At 43.1% G+C, this 25495-nt stretch overlaps 2 protein-coding genes across 4 annotated transcripts in view; one reads left to right on the top strand and one right to left on the bottom strand.

The window, feature by feature from the left end:
- GALNS (galactosamine (N-acetyl)-6-sulfatase) overlaps positions 1 to 22292 on the bottom strand; it is a 49516-nt gene extending 27224 nt beyond the window's left edge. Inside the window, exons 1-10 of one of the 3 annotated variants that reach the window (XM_069793269.1) lie at positions 22138 to 22292; positions 17985 to 18108; positions 16683 to 16757; positions 15503 to 15605; positions 12500 to 12643; positions 10508 to 10574; positions 10275 to 10402; positions 9317 to 9456; positions 7996 to 8099; positions 1657 to 1793 (exon numbers count right to left, since the gene is read on the bottom strand). In XM_069793269.1, coding sequence (XP_069649370.1) covers positions 1657 to 1793; positions 7996 to 8099; positions 9317 to 9456; positions 10275 to 10402; positions 10508 to 10574; positions 12500 to 12643; positions 15503 to 15605; positions 16683 to 16757; positions 17985 to 18108; positions 22138 to 22236 — 1121 coding nt within the window. In that variant the 5' untranslated portion in view covers positions 22237 to 22292. The remainder of the gene's footprint in view (positions 1 to 1656; positions 1794 to 7995; positions 8100 to 9316; positions 9457 to 10274; positions 10403 to 10507; positions 10575 to 12499; positions 12644 to 15502; positions 15606 to 16682; positions 16758 to 17984; positions 18109 to 22137) is intronic. The other 2 variants (XM_069793270.1, XM_069793271.1) reach the window with 2 other exon arrangements.
- A 14-nt stretch (positions 22293 to 22306) lies between these two features.
- Positions 22307 to 25495, top strand: TRAPPC2L (trafficking protein particle complex subunit 2L). Its single transcript, XM_069793275.1, has 5 exons — positions 22307 to 22403; positions 23220 to 23392; positions 24267 to 24354; positions 24468 to 24547; positions 25313 to 25495. Exons 1-5 carry the CDS (start codon positions 22371 to 22373, stop codon positions 25356 to 25358), a joined length of 420 nt encoding a protein of 139 aa, XP_069649376.1. The 5' UTR covers positions 22307 to 22370; the 3' UTR covers positions 25359 to 25495.

Below are 25495 nucleotides of genomic sequence, written 5' to 3'. Positions count from 1 at the left end.
GCTTGAGAGATCTGCCAAAGTGCAGAATCTGATCTAAACCAGTCCCATTAACAAAAGCCCAAACAAATACGCCACAAAGTACACCAGTGTCCTTTTTCCTTGCCATAAACACTCACTATTTGACAAGCTATTATGTGTCCCTTTGATTGAAGGTGTGGGGGTTAGGTTTTTGCTTTTTAAAAAAAAAAATATTTTCCACCTTTGAAAGAGGATTACAGCTTATACTCAGAATTCCGCTATTACCAATTTCTTTTTCCCCCCCATTCACTTTTTCCTTTTTAAGCTTAAAAGAACACAACTGCATCTCCTGGAAAGTTTTTGGGGGCTGTGGAAACTGTGACCTGGTCAGGTCTGGAGGAAAAAAAAAAAAGGAGGCAAAAAAAAAAGGAGGCAAAAAAAAAGGAGGCAAAAAAAAAGGAGGCAAAAAAAAAGGAGGCAAAAAAAAAGGAGGCAAAAAAAAAGGAGGCAAAAAAAAAGGAGGCAAAAAAAAAGGAGGCAAAAAAAAAGGAGGCAAAAAAAAAGGAGGCAAAAAAAAAGGAGGCAAAAAAAAGGAGGCAAAAAGGAGGCAAGAAGGAAGAAAGAAGGAAGAAAGAAGGAAAAAAAGAAGGAAAAAAAGAAAAAATAAGGAAAAAAAAGAAGGGAAAAAGCCATTATGTGCCTTGAGCAACTGCTGTTGTAACACAAACAGCACCAGTTCCAAGGAGCTGGTGACTGCAGTGAAATTCTCTTTTAAAACAACAAAGAAGCTTTACAAACTTACAGAAGTAAAGATGGGATAGGCTGTGTTTGAGGAACCTGCAATGCCTCAAGTCAGCCACTGGCTGAGCTCTCAGGTAATACTGTACGCGTGCTTCTTGCGTGCTTCTTGCGTTAATGGGCACAAAGGCAATTTTATGGAACAAAGCCTTATGTCCAACACAGAAAAGAAGTCAAGTATGTTTTCCATGCATATGTTTCCCGTCTCACAGAGAAAGAATATGCTTGTATTCAGATTTCCCGGGCTGCCGACTTCCTCATCAAAATCACAACTATGAGACCTCTCTTGACCTCCAATCCTTCCAACAAGAGAGCCAAGGATATTTGCTGGCAGATCTCAGTGCCTGTACCAAAGAGCTGACAGCACTCCTCCATGCCCATGAAGATCCCAGGTCTTTAGCCCAAATCTATTCTTGCAAAAGTATCTGCAGAAACAGGACCTTGGGAGGAGGTGGGCTTCCAGTTCACACGCAGCAGCCCAGCCTTTACCTCCAACCTCTCTCAAGCTGGGGCTATAACGACCTAGCATGCTCTTGGATGTTTTTCCAGTAATAAATAATGTATTCTCCCCTACCCAGGCTACAGTTCTCAGGCTTTTATCTCCCCTATTGCCATATGTTGTTCCAGGGATCCCTGCTAACCCCCTGACATTTTCATCTGTCCCCAGACTCCACTGTATGGCAACATGCCACATGTCAGGAAATCCCACCGCTGCTTGCTCCACCAGAGAACTAGCACATAGCAAAAAGCTCTGGTGCTACCCCACCTCACTAAGCAGGAACAAAGATGCATCAATTCAGTTTATAAAATATTTCTGTAAACTTGATTTAAAAAATAACCCCAAATTTGGCATCACTTCAGTTCGGAGGCAAGGGTTGGAGCTCTGGGCTCATAACTAACCTGTCAATTAGCTTGCCCTGCAAGATGGCAGGTAAAAGGTCGATGCCGTCAATCTGCCTGTCACTGGGAGGCTGCAGTCCCGCCAGGGAGAGGCTGGTGGTGAAGAGATCCATCACACTGCCCAGCTGATGACTGACCTGAAAAATCAACAGAAACACATTTGCAAAAAAGACCTTCAGTAAAAGCCAAAATGAAACAGGCTGGTTTCCACCAAAGCAGAAGTATTGCTTCCTGAACCTCCTTCTCCGCCAAGCATCTTTTGAGATTATCTCCCTTTACAGTGCTGCAGTCACCAGCAAACCTCCTATTAAAATAATAAAGGAAAGGAGATGATCCATATTTCTCCACTGCTAGGGAGCATTTGCATTTTGATTCATTTTTTCATTTTCCTCTCTTTCTTCTCACTTTTCTCTCTGTATCCACTTTAGAGGAGCATGTTTTCACAGAGATCAACTTAATTTAGCAAAGTCCAAGTCATTTATGGATTGAAAAAATTAGCACTTAAACCAAGAAAAAGAAAGTCCTTGATTTGTTCCTTCTCCAGGTCATCTCTGGAGTCCAGAATAACCTGAGAGAGTCCCCAGAAAGCACAGGGATAGATGGATAATAACAAAAAGAGCCTGATGACTTCATCTGCAAACCATTTCCAACAATTCAAAAACTGTAAAGTCGTGGTATTTTTAGTATATATTTTAATAAGGGAGAAAAACATCTGGTTTTGGCTCCAATGGAGATGTGCAAGCATTTCCACACCCCCCCCCCCCTTGCTTTTTTCTTTTTTTTTTTTTGCCTTCCTTAATTGGAAGCCATACTTATCTCTCTGGTCTTAATTATTTATATTTTTAAAACCTAAAAAGTCTGTTCTGACTGCTTCTTTCTGAATCTTTGCTCCCACCCTGCTTGTGGTATGCTACAGTTATCTGCTGTAGGACGTTTAACTAGCCAGCAACACACTAAATTGAAGCAGATGCATTCAAATCCAGAGCAAAACTGTTTTGCACCAGGATGCACCAGCACAAGATGCAACATGAAAAGAGCCTTTTCAGCCATACCATTTGTTCGGAAACAAGAAGCCATCTGATACAAGTCCACATCTGTAAGTACAGAAGCACTTTCTGACTGAAATCCAAGTCCTAGCAGCAGCCTTGCGAATGTCAGTGTGAACATTACGATGCTGGGACTATCAAAGACTTTTTATCTCTGAATCCTCTTTCTACTCACAAACAGACTCCCAGCCTGTAAGCTGACACTAATTATTTAAGTATGACAACAAATGATAACATGATAAATGAATTTTGGTGAGATGCTGGCTCTAGAGAGAAAAACTAAAGGGAAAATGCTATTTTTGCTGGAACACTAAGCCTTTTATTAAGACACCAGGCTGAAAAAAGTGAACACAAAGGAAGAACAAACAGGTTTTTTTTTAAAAAGAAACTGGAGAAAGCAACATGCAGAGGACTAATTACAAGTCTAAAATTACAGTATCACATTACTTGATTACAGTAATTTCAAATTTTAATAGCTTTCATTCATCAAAAGGTGTTGCCAGGAACACATGATATTAAAGTTGCGTGCAAGAATACTTCCACAACTCTTAAGAAGAAATCAAAGTGCAAAGCTCTAAGCCCAAGAGGAAGCCTGACCGTGGAAACCCTTGCCCAGGAAAGCAGTTGGATCAGTTAACCAGGATCAATAGGTCTTGCAGAAGGTCTCAGACATTTGAGGTTAAGCCTTATTCATGGACATTGCTGCAGCAGGCAGCCTGAAAGAGGTCATGCTCAGCCTGTCCTTGTAGAAAGTGACAATTAGACATGAGCCCACAAATCCCTCACAAAAAGCAGATGTATACATGAAGTTCCCTCTCCGTATGGAGAAAAGGATGGGGATCTTCTGGTACACAGCTGTGGAGAAGGAAACAGAACTGAGCCCTCCGATGGGATAACCTGGCTTCTTGCTCTCCCCGGGGCCATTTGGCAAACGTGGACCGCCGAGGAGAACCAAAGCTGGCTGTGTTGTCCTTGAGGTTAACTGTGGCAGACAGTGCTGTGTGCCCCCTGGACCGTCCCCCTGCACAGGCTCTTCTCTGGTCTCGGGTGTGCACTCAGAAAGGACTGACACCTTAAAAAAACCAGTGCACCAAACCAAAAAAACCCCAAACATCAGGTCACTCCTTACAGAGCTGGACAGCTTCGTGAGCCACTGGTGTTAGGAACGCTGCGCTCCCTCTGAAGTCAAAGGGGATTACATGCGCTTAGCATCTCAGCAAAGATGCTCAGTCCCTCATAGGCTCATCTGCTAGCTAATTTACCCTGAGCATGCCTTAGGAGAGCTGCGGGGTCAGCAGAACACCATATGCAGAGCTCGGAATCTAATAAAGAGGAGATCTGGCACACGCCTGCTCCCTGACAACTGCTACGTCAGGAGCAGGCGGGCAGACCGGTGGCTGAGACTTTTTGTAATTAGACCTCTCACAATTTAGAAGGCACATCCAAAAGTCACTTTTCTTGTCGCTCCATTCCCTCGCCTCAATCTTTTGATAAAGGCAGCAAGAGGCAACCGCTGACCTGCGACTCGTGCCTCTAATATCACCTAATTTATACATCGCGTAGTGACAATCCGGTGGGGCCACCATGGTCTTCTTGTACTGGCCCTTATTAACCATAACCAGATGTAGATGACTCTCTTTAATCATCCAATTACGTTTCTGGTCTCAGACAACATTTTTCCGTGAAGCAGAGAAAACTTCTTACGGAAATTAAATGCCCATGCCACAGCCACTTGGATTTATCTGTGCTCTGCAGCATCACATTGAAGAAAGGGGAAAAAAAAAAAAGGTTAATATTTATATAAAACTTTGAAGTATTTTCAGAGAAAAATACAAAAATTACCATTTTCTCCTGTCAACAGTGCTCTTTCATTCTAGTTGCCTTTCCCATTTTTTATTTTTTTTTTTTTAAGAAAAGAAAAAGAAAAATCCAGAGAGGGCAACAGCCCAGAGAAAATAAATAATATATAAAAAGGAGTGAGATCAGATATTGCTCATATCAGTGAGAAACAGCCGGTATTACGCACGTAAGAACGGATTTTTCCCCCCTCCTTCCCCCCCTTCTTTTTAATAAACTCTCAGTATACACATAACGTCTTTAAGAAAATGAAATCCTTTTGCTGTGGGCCACGTCGCTAGAAGAAATAGTCACCACTGCTGTTATCAGTGCTTTCAAGCTTTAACTCTGAATCAAAGGCGACAATTAATAAAGTCGCCCCCGCCAGGAATGGAAAGGAGGAAAGCTAAATATTTGAAACTGGGTGAACAAATGTCAGGGTGTTTTTAAATAAAATCCTTTTACAGTTATCACAGCGAGCAGACCTGATATCCCTGTCTAATTCAATTTCAATTTGCGCCCCATGGGAGATAGTGAAGAAAAGGTTGCAATGCTGTCTTTGGGTTGATATGTTCTTTTCTCCTTCAGGAAGCAGGCATGAGAGAGGAAGGGGAGGAGGGTGAGGGAAGAGAGGAGGAGGATTCAAATACCAACAGAATATGATTCTTTTTTTCTCTCCCTTTTTTTTTTTTTTTTTCCAGCTGGATCCTTCCAGAAGGCAGATGTGATGTGGGGAATGTTGAAATGCTGATTTGTTGTGAATTCACCTGGAAAACGTAGCTGAGGAGGAAACTGCAGAAAGGCTGTTTGTGTACAAATAAATATTCCTGACGGGGGACCAGAATTAACTGAATGTTGATGCCAAGAGCAACACGCACTCCCGAGGCATCCCTCTCCCCCCAAAAACTGCAAATCAGCCAACTGCACCAATTATCCTAACCTGTATCAATATCCTGTCAAGTGTTCACAATCCTGTCACCTAACTTCTTTTGTTTAAATAAAAAGGTACTCCTTTATTTCAGCAAACACATGTACCCTTTAATAGAAACAAAAAAACCCCACCCTATATATCAATAAGATTATTAATAAACTGCCAGATCCCATCAGCGGAATGAGCCTTCCACCCAGTAACTGGATTTCACTGGCCAGAGACACAAGCCCTCTTTTTTCTGGCTGCAGTTGTGCCAACTGAAACAGTTGCTGGCCCTCCGCCTGCTCCTCAAAATGTCCGCGGCTGGAAACGAACAACCATTACACTGGGAGCAACACCAGCCCAGGAAGGAGGAGTTGACCCTTCAGCTTTGTGCTTGGCACTCCTGAGAAGCTTTTTGCTTCCATCCTGGTTCAGGGCTCCCAAGCCTTTGTTTCCTTCAACTCTTTTGAAAAGAGAGAGCAATGAGAGACTTTGAAGCAGTTTTCCCATGTTTTACAGATTCTTGGACTACACGGGGCTTAAGCTGACTAGTTTAAACTTGCAATCAAGAAGATTGAAGCTACAGACTCCATAAGATACAGAAAAGAAGCCAAAAACGTACTAGCAAACACGTCTCTTCACTTACTGTCAGTGAAAGAGGCAATTATGAAGCAGTAACTACAGGTGCCCTACAGGCCAACGTAGCGTGAGCTGTATTACGCAGAAGCAATGCCAAACCTCTCACCTGCGGTCAGTGCTGCTGTGGGTACCAGTGCTGGAGCCTCGATGGCAAGAATACAAGCAGAAAAGACATATAAGTAGCTATCACATATTTACTTATCAGTAGCATCATACGGGGGCCTAACTCACAGCAAAGCAGCACATCCTGGGGACAGAGTTCAGAAGAGGCTTCTTGAGGTACCAAGTGGAGTCCTAGAGGACATTTGGGCGTGTAACGTGCAGATATGTGGCAGGCAGCATCGTGAATTGGAGCCCAGGATAGGAAGGATTTAAAGTTAAGCACGTGCTTAAGTGCCAAGGATGGTATCAGCAGCGGTGGAGGAGGGGATTTTCAGGCACGTACCTGCCCTAATAAGCCTTAAGCACACTCTCCAGCTCGCTGAGCATGCATGGGCTTATGATAGTATGGCGTTGGTCAGTCCACCCACCTATGCAAACATGTTAACTCTGCACAGAAATGACTGTTCACAGGAATTCAAACAGCAGCTTCAACTATGGCCTCAAGCAGAAAGCCATGCCTCACACCAGGCTACCGAGAACATTTTGCATTACATAAAGCTTCGCCGCTGCACTACATGCAAAAGACTACCTGTGAGAAGGGTACCAGCCAGTTACAGTTAGAAAATAAGCAGGCACAATGATTTCTTTACTCATGTTCTTAATTATCCTCAGAGTTACTACAATGGAAAGAATTTTTAAATTTGGTATTTACTTGTTCCCATTTATAATGCATGTTTACTTTTAGCACATTATTTAGTTTGGACATGGAAAACAAAACAGTCAGCTTCAGTTTCATGTTCTTGTATGCTAGCCCAAGGCTGTTGTACTTGGCTTGTAAAGGCTTTATGGAAATGTTTAAATTTAAACAAAAAGACTGTTTTCATTTCAAATTAAAAAAATAATAAAACATCCCTAGTAGGTTTTGTGAACTCTTTAAAAATGATGAAACCAAACTACCCTCCTGCCCTCAGCTGCAGATCTAAGCTGATGGCTTCCTCCTAAATGTAAACGATAAATTATCATTATCCTGACTCAATTAAACCACCAAAGAGGAATGCAACTTAGAAAAATGTTTTATTTATGAATAGTTTGCAGTCTTAAGCACAGTGCCCAGTTAATGAAGTATCACTTTCTTCAGGGATAAGAGATGCTCACAAAGGGGAGGGAATCTGTATTATTTACTGTGAACCCTGCCTGCAGAAGAATTGATTGCATCCTTCTTTAATGAGAACTGGGACAAATGAGGCTGGTAGTGCCACTGGAGGATTATTTTGAAGTGATCATATCTGAATTTGTGTACAGGCAGGAAAGAGGAATAGTCTGGTATCTAGACCTCCCTGAGTGGAACTTTTATCAAACACCAAAGCGAGAGCTGTGAGGGTCAAATCACTTGATACTCCAGGGCACAGAGAGTGTGTGTGGGCAACACACTCCTGTTCGACACTGGGACACATATTAGCAATGTGTCTTTATACTCCAATTCGTTCAAACGCGTAACCCACTAAAAATACTGTTGTCCAAAAGAGTAAAGGGTTTAGACAGAGCAGGAAGACAAAAAGACCAGACCGCTCAGTGCTCGCAGAAGTGTTGATCATAGACACTCTAGATGTAAATTTGCAATAATGAACAGGAATGACATCATTCTCTAGCGGCAGTGTTCAGCTCCTTATTTAGACAAGCATCTGGACTGATGCATTGGGCATGTTAAAAGTCTCATCCAAAGCCCACTGAATCCAGCAAGAACCACTCCATCCACTTGAGTCCACTTAAGACCGATCAGAATTGTTCAAAGCAGATACTCACCCCTCCTGCAGGTATATGTCCGGGCCACCAAGCAATAGCCGGCTCTCTCATGCCACCTTCAAAGGTGGTTTGTTTACCACACAGAAAACGACCATTGCTTCCTCCTAGAGGGAGAAAAGAAACCATAAAAAACACGATATGCCAATATCACACTTCAAAGGGACACTGTCAACTAGGAAATTTTTAGGCTCGTTTTAAATGAATTTTCCTTTCTGCATGAATGCCTCTACAAATAACATGTCCAGAGTTGTTTTGGGGTGGGCCTTTTTTCATTGTTGGTTTGTTTGTTGGGTTGGTTTTTTTTAAATATCCATTTGTGATGAAATTTTAGAAGTGTCTTTTCAGCACAGGGAAAAAGTGACAGTTAAACACAACTTTCTATCAACCAAACAAAGAAAACAGAACCCAAACAAACAGAAAATATTTCACTGGCATTTTCCTTCCCTTTAAGGATGTTAACTGTTGTTTGGAACTAAAGGAAATATGACACTTTTAGGGAGAAATAGTATTTTTTTCACAATCCTTTTAAAGCACCAGAGCAGTATTAGATGCAGATACAAGAGTGAGAAAAATAATCATGCATTCCCTGAATGTTCACTCTCAGACATAGCAAGTGCTTTGGAGGAATGTCTGGGTTTTTAACCCAACCTTGTAGCTAAGCTTGCTGAGGAACAAACAGGGAGGTCTTGTGACTGATTCCAGGTCACACAAAGTCAAACACAGTGGTTCAGCTGAAACCAGAACTCAGGATACTCCCTGCTCTGTGGTCCAATAGCCACGAAACAGCCTGCCTCTAAATAGAAGAGAGTGGGTTCTAAAATCAATTTGCAATGACTCTGAGAAACAATCATTTAAACACAGGAAAACTTGTAAAGTAACAAAAATACTTTTTCTTCTTGCTATTTTTCATGAGAGCTAAAGAAGAAGGGACTCCTGAACTCTCTGTAATTACTCAGAAAGCTCAAATATGCATTTGGCAGATGGAGAGTAAAAACCCTGCTAAGTTACTGTGCCTGGTCCTAAATAAATTAAAAAAAAAAAAAAAAATCACCCCCTGACAGTGGAGCACAAAGTGGAAATGCACATAGGTGAAGAGCCACACTGGGTTAGGCCAAAAGTCCATTTAGCCAAGGATACCTCCTTCAACAGTGAGCAGAAGTAATGAACATAAGCTAACTCTAAACATAAATGCTCTGCATTTTGAGGCTTCTCCTAACTGCATAAAGGAAAACCCCAGGTACAGGTGTGTCTACCCCTCAGACATAGAGATTTAAGCCTTGATTTCACAGCCCCAGACCAGATTTGTTCCTCTGAGACTCACCTTGTTTAGGAGCTGAAACGAGAGCAGCCCCATTATCAGAAGTGAAAAACACAAAAGTCTTCTCGCTGATACCCAGCTTCTGAAGATGTTTTAGGATTTTTCCAATGCTATCATCAATTTCTCGCACAGCATCCCCATATCTGAGGCAAAAGTAGATGCAAAACATTAAAGGCAGCAAAGGAGGAAAAGTGTCACACAGCATAATGCATTGCAATCAGCCACAATGCTTTCAGTGCACGTAAGTTATACCTGTGCTGCAGAAATACTGCTCTTATGCATCAGGTACTGTAATAAAGTTTTCCACCGTCACTGCAAACCCCGCGTCTCTTGCCTGCAGAGAGCAACCTCTCTTGGATATCAAGAGTCAGAATTGTTCAGATGTGAGCCACTCTTGGGCAGAAACCAGGAACTGATACAAATTTAGCTACAAAGTTCTCAAATATAGGCAAAGCCACTTCGCCATAGACTTGAAGCTAATAACATGGATTTGCTTATGGATGCCGGTTTGAAACTGCGCTCTCAGAAGCAGGGCTCACAGTATCCACAGAGCTTTTTGCCTCCTGTAAGTTGTGTTTTTCATGCATGCTTTTCTACTTGCTGGTCTGATTTATAGGCTTTTAAAACAGGCATTGATCATACAAAAGCCTTCCAAAAAATCATCTGTGCCACATACAGCACTTCATTACTCACACAACTGGCAAAGGAGCTTAGACTCCCCCTTCACCCCCATATTAGTCACATGATCTTCATTTCAGATTATGGCAAAATTATTAAAGAACAATCCAAGCAAAGTCCTCACTAACTAGTGTATTTCAGCACACACATACATTTTTGAGAAACGATCTATATACTTGGTTTTAATAAACATTACTTAGGTTTTCTGTTTCTGCAGCATGAGGTATTAATTAAAAAAAAACAAAAACCCAACAAAACCAACACCCACAAAACCAAGACTTACAGTCCTCTCTGACTAGTGCCCAGGAACTGTTTGGAGGCATAAACAGGAGCATGGGTAGCATCAATTGCCCAGTATAAAAAGAATGGCTGCTGGCTGCCCTGCTGCTTGCTAATAAAATCGAGAGCTTCCTGTAAACAACAATAAAAATGAATTTAATGGAATCATTCTCTGCCATCTAAATCTCTGCATAAAAGTCACTGCAGCTTAGAAACCAGTATTAAAATAGACAGTACCTGCAGGTAGATCTGAGTCAAGTTGGCTTCACCTGTCTTCCGATCAATTTTGAAATCTTCATAATACCTTAAGATAAAATGAATCAGAGAGGAAAAAAAAAATCAATCCTAAGGAATATACAACATAAAAAGGCCTTTCTTCCCTTACTGTGTAAGCAGGTGACAAACAGGTCACAGTTGCTACTCAGCAAACTCTCTTCAGATATTAAAAAGAATGTCACCATATTTTTTCTTACGGGAGAAAGCAGTGAAACAGCTAGATCCAAATTAATGACAACTGCAAGTTTTGGACAGACCCGAGCCACCAACCTTTCACTGTTAAGCTATTAGACTAGGGGTAGTATGCTTAAAGATCTCATGCTGCTACTCTTTCAACAGAGAGGTGTTTGAAAGAAGAGTAAAATTTTCAGAAGTACACAACAACTTCCAGTGAGATAGAGCAATTCTGGAATCAGAACTTGGGCTGCTTTGAAAACTTTATGTTAGAAGTATCTTTGGACACTCATTAAGCAAAGAAGGGCAGAGGGCAGTCCTCAGGAGAATAACAGCAAGTGAAATAAGATGATAACAGACTCAAAAGTGAATGGACAAGAATGGCACAGACTGCAGAGCTGGAGCATAGAATGGTGTTACGCAAACAGACAAAAGGTTATTACAAACAGGAAGAGAAAGAATAAAGAGGTCTTTCAGTACAGAATGGAACCAGCTTCCAAGAGAAGTAGTGGAGTGAAATCATCACAGGAAGCCTTTAGGGTGCAATGGGATAAGCAAACATCTCTGAGGGAGGCACTCTAGAGCAGTCACACCCCTAGAGGGTCCACATGCAACTTGCAGGTTGGCCTTGGTACTCAGAGCTTTATTAATCCTCAGAATCAAACATCTAGCTTCATATTTAATGAGCTTCAACTTTAAATTTAGATGCTAAGGTAGAGATGAAGAAGACAGGATTCCTGCAAAAAGTGATTTAGGAGTTTAGAATAAAGTTTAGTAGTCAGCTACCATGCTTAGTCTCTGAGGGGCATCAATACCATAGAAGCAGGTCTGTATTGTCTCAGCTTTAAGTGGAAAAGTCAGAGTGCCACAATCACAACTGAGAAGCACCAGGCACTGCCCACACAACCATGCTTGAGTACCCTTTGCTGCCAGCATTGCCTTCAAAATCTCTTCTTCCCCCAGGAAGGACTATCCTTGCTTCCTCTCCTAGATGTGAAATTCACATACCTCTTGACGGTTAATCTATACCTTCCTGTTTCTGCCTGTCTTGTGTGTTTTCCCACAAGGCTTCCCCTTCAGTCTGTCTTAGCTCCAATGGAAACCACCACCCAGGCCTTGTAAGGCTGGATATTGGCCATCACCAGACTAGGGGGAAAGTCCTGTTCAAAAGTAAAAGGGCAAAGCAAGAGATGAGATCCTGGCACAGGATGTTGTAGAGTCCAGAAATACAAATGGGTTTAGAAGAGAGACAGTTCATGGAAGTTAAGTCAGTGGCTATTAAGATCTGGACACAACCTTCAGTTTCAGAAGGTGGACAACCATACAAGAGAAGGACCATTCCACCTATCCATTTTCTTATACCCTTTCTGTAGGCATTCACTACCAGTGGTCATTGCACAGTATAATGGATTAAATGGGCCTGATCCAGAAGGGCTGTTCATGTGTTTCATGACCTCTTACAAGCACCTTTCCTGCACTGGCTTACTGCTGAACTGCAGGATATTCAGGGCACTCTGAATAAGTAAGCGTCTCAGATCATATAAGAGTCAGGATATTCCCAATGCTTGACATGCTACCAAAGTCCTCTGCATAGGGTAAAGCACTTGTAGATCACTGCCCATCCACCTGAGTCTGTAACTCTGATTCTGAAGCAGCTGCTGTTTTTGCCAACCCCTTTTCATTGAAATGGGTTTGCTACGCTAGCACTTATCTTCCAGCACTGTAATGTCAGCAGGGAAAGCAAAGAAAATAACATTACCAGGCAAGTAGCTGAATTACCTGCCAATCATTTCCCAGTCCCTATACACAGGGATATTGGGGAGCGCTCTGTTATCAAAAGGTCCAAAATGGCAGTTTGGGGACCCGAACCATTCATCAAACCCATGCTTCAGGGGGTGGAACTGGGGCCTGTGACCCAGATGCCTAGGAACAAAAGCAACAGAGGAATTAAAATTCTACTGCAAAGAAGCAAATAATAATCTCATCAGAATGGCATGCAAGAAAACAATCTTTGCCTAAGAAGAAAAACTTCAAGCATTTTAATCAAATAAATGATTGCAGACCACTGTCTTGATCTTCCTCATACTTGTTGCAAACACATCCATGCAGACTCACTCCAGTGCTTACATATATCCCATTTTAGTCTACTGTCCAATCTTTGTTTTCCATTATTTCATTCTATTGGTGTCTTTTCTCATGCTGTCTCGATGATGTGTACTGATGGACTACACTGCCCAAAGCCATTGTGAAGACGCACGTAATGTTTTACTTAAGGATTCTGATCTATGACAAGTCACTTTTATACCACTAAGCTGTAAAAACACAAGGTAAAGCTCATGAAATGTACCATTATATCTGCATTCCCTTTATGGAGTATTCATGCTGCCAAAATGGTACAGAGACACCTGAATGTAAGTGAGAATGAGTTCTTTATGTGCACATGTGAACACAAAACACATTTAGCTACTCCTGATGACAGTACCATTCTACTACACAGCTTGAAAAATCTCCATTCTTAACTTCAAGATGAAGCTCCTCTCTAATCTCCAACTTCTGTACTGCAAATTCTACATTTTCTTCATTTATACTATCTTGAAGATACAGAATGGCCATCCTCTCCCGGTCTCTAAAGGAGACATTTGTAGCTAAATGTTTATTTAATCATTCCAGTTTCTACTCACAAGCCTGTACCTGCAACCTGTCCATTTTGTGCCATCAGCCTCTGCACACTTTCTGAACATAAGGGGCATAAAATGCATTACCTGAAGTAGAATGATCCATGGTGTTATTCTGAGCTATTCCAAAATGAGTTATAACAGAAAATAATCATCATTCCAGCTATGATCATATCTCGGTGATATAACTAAAATTGCAAGTCTGACCTGAAGGATTCTACCCTTTCCTCATTTATATACATGATAAAACAAAGCTATTCCCAGCTGTTCCTACAACAGGGGACACAAAAAAATATTTTATTCTAAGAAAGCCCTAAGAGAACTTACAGAGGAAGAGACCTGAAAAAGGTATCAAATAATTACTGAGATGCACATTATTCTCTCCCTCTCAAAACACAAAAGATAAAGAGATTTAATAAAATGCAACAAGTTCTACAACGGTCATGGAAAATACTTGACTTGCAAACATATTATTAAACTGTGGAACTTACTGTCACAGGACACCCTGCAAAGTCTTTAGAAGGGATGTTGAAAGGATATAAAAATCTTCTTCTGGAAAACTTAAAAATCTTTAAAAGCCTTAAAATTTTGTGCGTGGCTAGGATGAGACTCCAATTTAACTACTGTACTGTGTATTTCTTTGCACCTTTCTAGGAAGCAGGTGGTGTGCACAAATGACAGGACTGCTGCTGTACAGTATCACTCCCTAGTCCTGTCCAGGGTAACAGTTCTTGGGCGCACAATGATAGTGCGCTGCACATTCATATTTAGTCTGCTTCTTGCTAACAGCTGCAGGTCCTTCCAGATTTGCTGTTTTCCAAATAACTGCCTGGAACCAATCTGTATTTGCGTTGTTTATTTCTTTTCCCTGGGTGTATGAATTTACATTTATTAGCACTGAACTGCATCTTATTGCATTCAGCCCACTGATCCGATTCTTTACGGCCACTCTGCTGTTTGGATTTGTGGTAATAAATAATTCACTGTCTTAGGTTAGTTTGCTTTCTTTCCAATTTCAGCAGCACCGGTGAATCCAACCACAATTCAAACTCACTTTTCTCTAACTTGTTAACAAAACTGTTAAATAAATTGTAACGCATTACTTTCCTAAATAATATTCCCCTGATACTACTCCTGTCCGAAGTCTCTTCATTAACAATTACTCTGCTAACCAAGCAGTACTCCTCTGGTGTCTGTGTAGTTTTGAAGTTGCTATTTATGCATTTATTTATTACAGCATTGTTACAAACTGCGAATCAACTGTTCAGAGATCCCCAGGCCCCATGGGATTCCACGACAGCCCACAAGTGCATTTGAAATTCGAATGTTACAAATGCACCAGTTTCAACTATTACACTGGTAATTCCACTGTTTGTTTGATCTGCATACCTTTCAGGCTTTTCCCTTCTGATTCTTTGCAGACATCACAAAACATTGGTTTTTAGTTCTTCTGTATCCTCTGCAAAGATTATACAGTACTCCCATGGAAGTCCATCAAGTCAAAGGACGACATTCACAGAGTATTGGATCAGCCTTCTAGGTCTTTTAAAACACCTGGTATCAACCATCCTGATCAAGCCTATTCCTATCCACCCTGACCTTCTACATTCGATGAACAATCTTCAATGTAGCCCTGGAGATGTCTGCATCTCTATTTCTACACCACACACTTCTACTCCCCCAAAAAGAAGCTTTCACAATTAAGTCTACTCTATTAACAAAAAACCCCAACATATAGCAGGGGCCAAAGATAAAAAGCACATAGGTGCTCAAGGCAAGTTCCAATAGAACATCTTGGTGTTATTTGACTAAATCAAGCAGTGTGATACATGGATGAAAGCACAAAGAGTTGAAGGGTTTATAAATATAGATATACATACAAAAAAACCCCTTCAACTCTTTGTATGAAGATACATGTATGCACTTGTAATGGTAACACTCAATTCAGAAATTGATCACAGCAGGGATCCACCACATATTTAAAAAGTTGGACATCTGAGCTCCACAACAGTTTTTTCCCTGTAGTTCTGCTTGTTCTGCTGCCCTTTCACAATACATACACACACATACTGAAATCTCAAAGCAAGAGATCTTAAAATAATTTTACCATTTGCCAATGATCTTATTGATGTAGCCAGCTTTCTTCAGCAACTCTGGAAGCAGTAATTCAGAATCTGCAATTCCTCCTACTATATCCTGTGGTGTGTATGCTGCATAAAACAAACAAACAAGCAAAAATCTTTCCAGCTCTTACAAATATTGGAGCAAACAGCTCATGGCTACCCATCATTAGAAGCACTGTTACTGGATCAGAAATAGCAATAAGCTTAAAGTCCCAGCAATATCACTCCTTGGGAGTCCTCCCAGGCCACGAGATAAAGACAACAAATTGCTTCAGAGAGATCAAAGGGAGATCTCCACCCACTTGCACACCACTGCCAATAATAGAGAGGGCTGCCATCACAGAATGAAGGCAAGACCCTTGGAAGGGGGGGGGTGTAATAAAAAGAGCAAGTACTTTAGGTGTGCATTGGAGTTGCCTTTACTCTTGCAAATTTGCTGTATATTTTCTAAAATGAAGGCATTTTTTTCCTAAATCAAATGATCGAGAAACTTGCTCAGACTGCAAGACCTGAAAAAAAGATATGTCTCCCATAGTCCACAGCTCTCTGGCCCTTGAGAATCTAAGGTGTGACTTTGGTTAGGACAGAGATAGCCAAGCAGGCTTGCTGATACACAGTGTGAATCAGTACATAGCTGCTGATTCTTGCCCAAGCACGCCCAGGCACATGGCATCTTTCACACTGGAACTAATCACAGGAATCAAAATCAACCCAGGGTCCTTATGAACTGGTAACCTTCCCTAGAAGCACCACTGGCACAACAGTGCTTTAAAACTTCCAAGGCTGAAATGGTTAGAAAACTGGCTGCTGAATAAAACTGTTAGCAGCTTGTTCTTTACTCTGGGTGTTAACATACACCCCACGTGACTTTCTTTCACCAGACACCAATCAGCCTGCCCAGAGGAAACACTTCTCAGCCAGCAGAAGCAAATGGATCAACCAGCCTTGTTTATCTCTCTTAATTTGAGGAGGTTTTCTGCTTGATGAGGAGGAAGCAATAAATTTCACGCTTATTACCATCAGTTAACATGGTAATCTTTTTGTGCCATTCTGGAAGATCCATAGGGGAAGATCACCGAGCCAAGCCTTTGTTCAAAGCAAGACTTCCTACAAAGCACAGAGGGAAATCAAGAGAGGAAGGCAAATCAGGAATGAAGCCCATACCGTTTCTGGCATGTGCATTTGTGGTGTAAAAACCATTCCTCACTGGGAGACGGCCTGTCAACAGTGCTGCCCTTGCTGCAAACAACAAAAAACATTTTATTTTACATGCATTCTTTGCTTAATATTAACATTAAGGCTGAGGACAGTGCTCTGACTGAAGGACGTCAGTGTCCTTTTGCCACAGCCAGCTACTAAGATCACTCACATTGGAACAGGCAGCAACTCCTGTCTCCAGTGAGCCATGGAGAGAGCCAGGTTCTGATATGACACCATTTGAGTTATTCCAGGACAAACCCGACTGAAATTTGGCTCCTCTATTAAATTATCCACTGCTGAAGAATAATTACTTTCAATAGTCAATGTAGCAGCCCTTCTAACTCAGTAATTATAAAAGGAATACCTGACATATATATTTAAGAGGAAATCATAACACAAACTGATTACACGCTTAAGGCTAAGTTTTCAAGCTTGCCTGAACAAAAGTCATGTAATAGCAAATAAAGAGCTGTCCAGCTTTGACAATACAAGTCAGGTCCTGACTGTAGGGAACATTTAAACAGATGTTTAACTTTAAGCATATGCAGTACCACCACTGGAGCTAGGACTTCAGCATATTTCAAATGCCTTTTCAGAGCAAGGACGTCATCAGCACACTGACAACTTATATCCTAAATGAAAGCCCAAATAAAAAGCCCCTGTTCCTCATTGTTGTTTCAGTTCTTGGCTGCCAATCAAGTTAGAGGAAAAAAGAAAGAAAAAAACCAACATCCCCCAGAAAAAACAGTAAGGATAAAAATATCTGTGTCTCCCAGACCCAAACGTTTCTTTTATCTCTTGTCCCTTCCCCAAGAATCTTGCAAGCCACCAGGGTCAACAACAGGACACAACGTGCTGCCATTCCTTGCATGAAAGTCTCACCACAGCCAATAGAATCAGACAAACTACGTACAAACTATGTTCAGCAACAATTTAGATACTGCTTTGTCTGTTTGTCCCAAAATAAGAAAGATGAAAAAATGCAATGACTGAGGCTAGAATACTAAACCATAATGTAAAAAAATCCTTTAGCTAGACTGATTTGATCACTAAAACAGCGCTTTGTATGAACTGAAGATTGTAGGTTTTCCAATCAAAACATAAATAAAAAGGGAGCAAAATGCAAGATCAAAGCACCAAATCCAAACTCTGCCCTGAGGGTAATCACTGGTTTGGTTGCTAGTTCATGTTAGATGCTGGCAAACGTCCCAATCTTCTCAGAAGGTGGCATGCTTATATGCTAGTTTAAAACTCAAGTTTACTTACACGGAGAACAGAGGGGGTTGGCAGTATAAAAATCTAGGAAAAGCATCCCTTCTGAAGCCATCTGGTCTAAGTTAGGAGTTTCCTTAGAAGGCTCTCCAAAAGCTCCCAAATCACCCCAACCCATCTGTAAAAAGAACACACCAAAAGATGTAAAAGTACTTTCACTCTTCCACAATGACAATGCTTCTGGGCCCACATAATGTTCATGTTCAGTTTTGGGCCCCTCACTACAGGAAAGACATGGAGGTGCTGGAGCGTGTCCAGAGAAGGGCAACGAAGCTGGTGAGGGGCCTGGAGCACAAGTCTTATGAGGAGCGCCTGAGGGAACTGGGGTTGTTTAGCCTGGAGAAAAGGAGGCTGAGGGGAGACCTTATCACTCTCTACAACTACCTGAAAGGAGGTTGTAGTGAGGTGGGTGCTGTTCTCTTCTGTCAAGTAACTAGTGATAGGATGAGAGGAAATGGCCTCGAGTTGCACCAGAAGAGGTTTAGATTGGATATTAAGAAAAATTTCTTCACCAAAAGGGTTGTCAGGCATTGGAACAGGCTGCCAAGGGAAGTGGTTGAGTCACCATCCCTGGAGGTATTTAAAAAGCATGTAGACTAGGCACTTCAGGTTGGACTTGATGATGTTAAAGGTCCTTTACCACCTAAATGATTCTACGATTCCATAACACTTTTATTGTATTCCTTCATTTCTGTATCTTTATAATGCTCATCTCCCTACTTAGGGAGTACCTCACAAATGGGATAAAAATGAACTTCCCCAAACCTGTGAAGTGGGGAACTATGACGCTTTTCACTGGCGAATGGGAAACCGAGGCACACATGAGATTAAATAACTTGCTAACAGGCATTAAAACACTTGTAGCAGAACTGGGTAAGAGCCCTAATGCCTTCACTCTTACTCACGTGCCTGAAGACTGGCAAGCACACACATACCAGGGAGGAAAAGGAAGTTACACATCATATGCTCAGTGTTGTACAGCTGCAAAGCCTGACCGTTCAGTCCCTGGCTATGTGTCTTTGTGTTGGACCATTGACCGCAGGATGCCATCTAAGCCTGCTGCATCTATCTATCCGTGTATATGTAACAAGAAATGCAAGGAAAAGGTCTAAACTCAAAAGCAGTGGTACACGAAAAGAGAGAAAGTGTTTATTTTAAAAGCAAGCTCTGGAGAGAAACCTGCCGGAGGGATCATGTGTCACTCTGCTTATTTGCAAGACAGTGGTTTCACCCCACATCCTCCTCCTAATTCAGAGGGGTCACAGAGTCAGGAGAACCATAAAATTACCATCATGTTATCTACGTTCATTGCTGACAACTATTATTGGTAATAATACAAATAAAAGTAAGTGACTTAAAACAGAAGGTTCTAGAAAGGAACAACTTAATGAGCAATTAGGCACCATGGCTGCTGGAGATTATATTATGCTTTAAAAAAGGCAATAGCTTTCTTTAATACAGATGCGTATCAGGTAAGCAACTGATATGGAGGGCATAACGTATCAAGATCTTTAGAAAACCATCTGTCTGGTCCTATTTGAGAGTCTAACATTTACACTGCAGTGGTGCAGTTTGGAAAAGAAAACTGTTGGAGAGCTGCAGAGCCGGCTGTTGAGGTTTGAGAGAAGAGCAATTAAATGGTACCACCTAACACTAGGATGTGGAATTAAAATGGATTCAACACGATCACCCCCGAGTTCTCAATTCTTCAGTATCTTTATCATCAAGGAAGAAAGAAAAAAAGAATATCACGTTGCTCTAATTCACACACAGTGACAGAGTCACAGAAGTTACGGAAGAATCAAAGGAAAAAGACCACAGAGATGTATTTTTAATGAACAGCCTGTTAAATAAATAAATACATAGTTCACAGAAGCTCCAGTCAGGATCTGTGCCTCATCATGTCTCATGCTGTACCAACACTTCTAGAGTGGGATAATCACTGTCCCAAAGAGCTTTCATCTTGAAAATTACAAATGCCAGCTTGGGGGGAAATATTCCTGAATGGAAAATTGAGATGGACTGCCGGAGGCTCAAGTGGCCAGAAAAACTAAGCTTACAATGTAATTATCTTGTACAGGAGTGTAGAAACACTATGAAAACAACAGTCACGTTGAATTGGCAGAACAGAGCCAAACAGGCAATAAGAGCTTGCCCACCCTTCAAGTCACATACCTACCCTCGTTAGCTTTTCAAGTAGCTTAAAACAGCACACAATGCATTTCTACTACAAACATACCTGAAAGGTGAGATGAAAATATTAGAAGAGAAGCAAAACAGGAAGATGGCAGCAACTTGAACATGTTGGAAATGAATATATTTCCTTAGCCATGTGGCTAAGACCACTACAGGGTGCAAAAGTGAAAAGACTTTTAGTTGGAAATAAATCTGTGATTATTTCTGCTCCTTAATGATTTCTTGCCTCCACCACCCCCCAGTTCAGGGAGCAAAAATTAGCAGAATTAGCTTTCTTCTTGTTTAGTTTTTCAGCAGGCAAGTTTGGGTTTCTAAAACACTTCCTGAAATGTATTGGAGTTTCTTTATCTACACTTGTAGATGCACCTCATTCAGTGCTACCACAACTACATCCATCACTGGTATTAGAAGATATTGCCAGGATTATTTTTGTAGGCTGCAAAATCAAGCCTTAAGTTCTGAATGATTCTATCAAGGTTTGAAAATCACCAAGACACCCTGTTTTTCAACATTTACCAGTGCCAAGGACTGTGTAGTTAATTGCTCGGTCATTATGAATGGACTGATAGATAAGATGATTAGACTTCTAGGTAAGGTATGTAGGTTTGTAAGCACCAATTCTAAAAGACTGGCACATGGGCTTGACTTTCTAGATCTGAGAAGTCTCATTTGTTTTCAGCAGGACATCCACGCACAAGGAGTAACGAGAGGTTTACGTGCAGTGTCTCTAGTGCAGGTTCCCTAGGGCAGCTCTGCCCTGAAGGAGGGGCAGGGCTGAGATACGCCAGGCCTGGGCCTTCCTTTCAATTCTTCACTGCTTTTTACACAAAATCTGGAAAGGACTCGAGAAAGAAAGCAACTGAGCATGACAGCTTTTGGAGTAAGTGCTTATTCAAATGTTCCTGCTCATTTCAAACTTTTCCAGATCATCACATCGACCCATGAGCTGTGCCTGAATCACTGTGCTGAAGACCTCTGACCATGAATCACGGTACAGACCCTGTTCACGTGCTATCCCACAGGCGCTGGCCTATCGACAAAGGGAACAGATGTAGCACATGGCTGAACATAGAGGCCATGCCACCTGGAAGGGATGATGTGTGAACCTGGAAACTGCGACCTAGGGGGGATTGTGCACATCAGGGAGAGCTCTGCTCAGCAGGAGTCAATGAGACAGAGCCCTAAGGAGCACAAAGCAGCAAATAAATGCTCAAGACACGCTCTCAAATCATAAGTCTTGCCAGGCCCAGAAATGGCCCCTGATGCGCACTTAGGAGGATGTCTAGAAAAAAAAAGTAGTTTCCAGGATAAGGCTCATGGGGAGCCAACTTGATGAAACCTCTATTTAAAGGACTCTGCCTTGGCACCAATATAGTTTTGGACCCAGCCTGTGCACCACGATGCTCCCGCGAGCTCACAGACCACCACGACAGCATCTTCAATGTGCTGTGCAAGCACTATGAACAAATTTCCCAGGCACCAGCAAAACATTTTTGATAGCGGCCCTGCCAGCAAGGCGCTGGCGCTCAAACCATGCCCCACCGAGCACCCATCGCCAGAGCCTGGGACAGGGTGGGCCACCACGGGAGCCCCTCCACCAGCCCTGGGACCCCACCTCACCACGAGGGCACTTCTCTCACCCCAATGGCAAGCCCCCCCACAGCCCACACCCCGTGACAAGCACTCTATGGAGCCCAGGCCCCAATTTCCCTCAGCCACAGTGACCCCCTTCCCAGGAACCCAAGCCCCGCTCTGCGGAGAGACACCCAGCCCCCTTCTTAGTCACAAACAGAGCCCCCTCCCCGGTGACCACCGTCCCCTCCCTCCACCCTACCACGCACCTCAGTGTGTGTGTCCCCCCCCAAAATGACTTTCTCCCAGTGACACGGGCCGCTGCCCCCCAGTGACAAGTGTCCCGTCCCCCGGGACACCCCCCCCCGGCCCCACTCACGTCGTCCATGAAGAGGAGGAGGAGGTTTGGGGGCGCGGAGGCCGCAGCGGGGCCCAAGGCCCAGCACAGGCAGAGGGGCACCAGCACCCTCCTCGCCATGGCAACCGCCGCCCCCCGCGCGTCACGTGAGCGCCCCTCCGCGCTCGCGTCACGTGAGCGCCGCCCGCTCTCGCCTCACGTGACGCGCGGGAGGGGCGGGGCGGAGCGGAGGGGACGGCGGAGGTGGGGACAAGATGGCGGTCTGCATCGCCGTGATCGCTAAGGAGGTGGGGCGGGAGCGAGGGACAGCGGGGGTGGGCCTCGAGTTGTGGGGCCTGAGCGGGGACAAGGGGGGCAGGTGGAGCTGTGGGGCCTGAGGAGCGGTGAGGGGAGTGGGGCTGGGTCTCGGGTTGTGGGGCCTGAGGGGGACAGGGGGGTCAGGTGGAGCTGTGGGGCCTGAGGAGGGGTGAGGGGAGTGGGGCTGGGTCTCAGGTTGTGGGGCCTGAGGAAGGGTGAGGGGAGAAGGGCTGGGTTTCCGATCGTGGGCCCTGAGCAGGGCGGTGGGGCCAGGTGAGGTTGTGGGGTAGGAGTGAGGGGACCAGGGCAGGGTCTCAGGTTGTGGGGCCTGAACGGGGGTGAGGGGAGCAGGCCAGAGCCTTGGCAGATACAGGGCGAACGGGGCAGACACTGGAGGTTGAAGTGGGCTGAGCAGGCTGGGACCAGGGCAGAGGGAGCTGGGGCAGCGAGCGCAGGGACAGTGTGAGGGTGGTCTATGGTGTCCTGCTGCCAGGAGAGGAGAAGGGTTTTCCTCAGAAAGAGCTGGGGACAGGCTCTGGTGGGGCAAGGGGACAGGTCAAGCAGTGGAGAGACCTGAGCCTTGTGCAGTGCCTGTGCAATGATTCTCCTGCCACTGGTGTATGGAGACTGATCTGCTCCACCAGCGCTGCAAGGTGTAAAGCTGTGACAGCTGTGAACATTAAATGGTTAAAATAGCTTACTCTGACAGCAGCAATTCTTTGGGTGAAAGCACTGTTATGGCATCAGCAGTCACTTACACAGCAGAGTGGCCAGTCCTAGTTAGCATAATTAGTTCTCCTCCTCAGAACTACCCCCTGTACATCCGGAGCGTTCCAACTGAAAATGAGCTGAAGTTCCACTACACCGTGCACACTTCCCTCGATGTTGTGGATGAGAAGATCTCTGCGATGGGCAAGGCCCTTGTAGATCAGAGGGAACTGTACCTAGGGCTCCTCTACCCCACTGAAGACTACAAGGTGTATCTTTCTAATGCCTTTTGCCATGCCATTATGTATTTTTATGCTCTTTCTTATGAGGGGCTCCACGTGGGAAACCTCTCTTCCTACTTGATGCCATGTTAAAGACATCAGCAGAAAATATACAGACTTGTTCACTGACCAGTTTGTCACGTAAAGGTTCAGGTTTGGTGCCTTGGCCAGTTCAGCAGCTGACTGTGACTAGAACAAAGGTTAGACCCTTTAATAACACCAGTGAAAGTAGCAGGAGTATGAAGGTGTCTCTGGTCAAGTACCTAAATCCCAGGCGTGTGGTCTGATTTCTCTAAAATCTGTAGTCCATGGCCACAGCATCCCCAATGTTTTTAAATCACAGAGTTGATCTTTTGAACTTTCTTTGGCTTTTTCTCCGAATCCCACAGATGGAAATTATCAGCATACCTGATTTCTGGGTTTTCATAAACAGGTTGTTAATTTTTAAAGTCTCGGGTCAGTCACGCTGGCTGATATTAGAAGATCTCCACCCCTCTGATTGTGGCTTCCCAAACAAGAATAAATAAAGTGGCTGTGTCATTAAAATGGTTCTTAGAAAGACAGAAACCCTCACCAAAATAGCTAGTGGGAGGCTGCTTCTGAAATTGCAAGGCATGCCTTACTGGCCACCATAGGAGTGAGCTTGACATGGAGTTATCAGAGATGGCAGAAGTCAGGGAGAAAGGGGATACAGTGCCTGCAATCTAGTGTCTTGCTTACCTCATCTAGTCCTAGTTATGTGCTGGGCACAGCAAGAACGTCATGTTTGCTTTCAGCTTGTTTCTTTGAGTGTATTCCAGCCTTGTTTCAGTTGCTTTGCCAGGCTCTGGTGTGTCAGAAGCACATGCCTTAACAGCTGCACAGATATGGCTACGTGACAAATTCGAAGGTGAAGTTTGTTATGGTGGTGGATTCTTCAAACACAGCACTTCGAGACAATGAGATCCGCAGTGTAAGTGCAGGAAATCAGAGCACAACTTGCCACATCAGTGTTTTTGCTACTTCCGCTTATTCATAAAGTGCTGAGAAGCAAAAAAAATTAATTAAACTACAATCCCTTTTCAGATGTTCCGAAAGCTGCATAATTCATATACGGACATAATGTGTAACCCTTTTTATAACCCTGGAGACCGTATCCATTCCAGGTAAGTGGGCTGACCATACTGATCTTTCTGATCTTTGTCATCTTTCTGGAACTTGCAGTGCACCTATGATGTAACAGGACCAAGAGCATAACCTCTGTGGTTGACCAGTTCAAATGTGCATGCTCTAACTGTCTAAATGGAGAACAGCTGTGTTGTCTTTGGGCCATTACTGCATAACAGAAAACTGATACTCTCATGAGAAGTTACACTGAACTCACTCCCACCTCAGAACTGGCATTGGAAACATTGACTCAAGAAAATTAATTTCTTGGGGAGAAAAAATTGCCTGTTTCATAGATAAATAGGAAAAGAAATGTAGGTAAGTAGAGCAAGTTAAAGAGTGAACAACTGCTCTTGTCCAGGGCTTATCCTGGGGTAAGGACAGATGGGCATTCAGCACATGTAATTCCTCACATGTGAGGGCCAGTGCCCCCCATTTCTCATCTGTAATGTCACAGGGAACTTTAATAATGTTGGGAGTTTCTATTGCCTAGGCAAGAACAACTTCTTTTACACTTCACTGAGGCAGGTCTACAACCAGGATGAGACCTGCCATTACTTCAGCTTAGTTAAAAGTCATTATTTACACAATGTTCTAGTTAAAGAGTATGCTATAGTTAAAAGAGTAAAACCATGTATTCTGCTTATGGAAAGCTAGCTTGTTAACCAGTAAGAGGCATTGTTAGCCATTGGTTTTGTTACAAGGGATTTGCTGTGCAGAACTAGCTGCTTCCTTTAATATTCTGTGTTCGTTTCCTTCTCTAGGGCTTTTGATAATATGGTGAACTCCATGATGATGCAGGTGTGCTGAAGCTCTGCCCCTTCTCATCTGAGTGTTGAGAACATTCCCCATGTACAGGAGTGTGCCTACAAAGTGATGTATATATTGTCTTCGTTCTGTGCAATATTTTAAATTTATTCTATGTAAAATAAACTTGGCACCTGCAA

Source organism: Haliaeetus albicilla, chromosome 10, assembly GCF_947461875.1.
Source record: "Haliaeetus albicilla chromosome 10, bHalAlb1.1, whole genome shotgun sequence".
NCBI classification, from domain to species: Eukaryota; Metazoa; Chordata; class Aves; order Accipitriformes; family Accipitridae; genus Haliaeetus; species Haliaeetus albicilla.
Note: the sequence above shows the minus strand (reverse complement) of the source record. Positions and strands in the feature narration are given on the sequence as shown.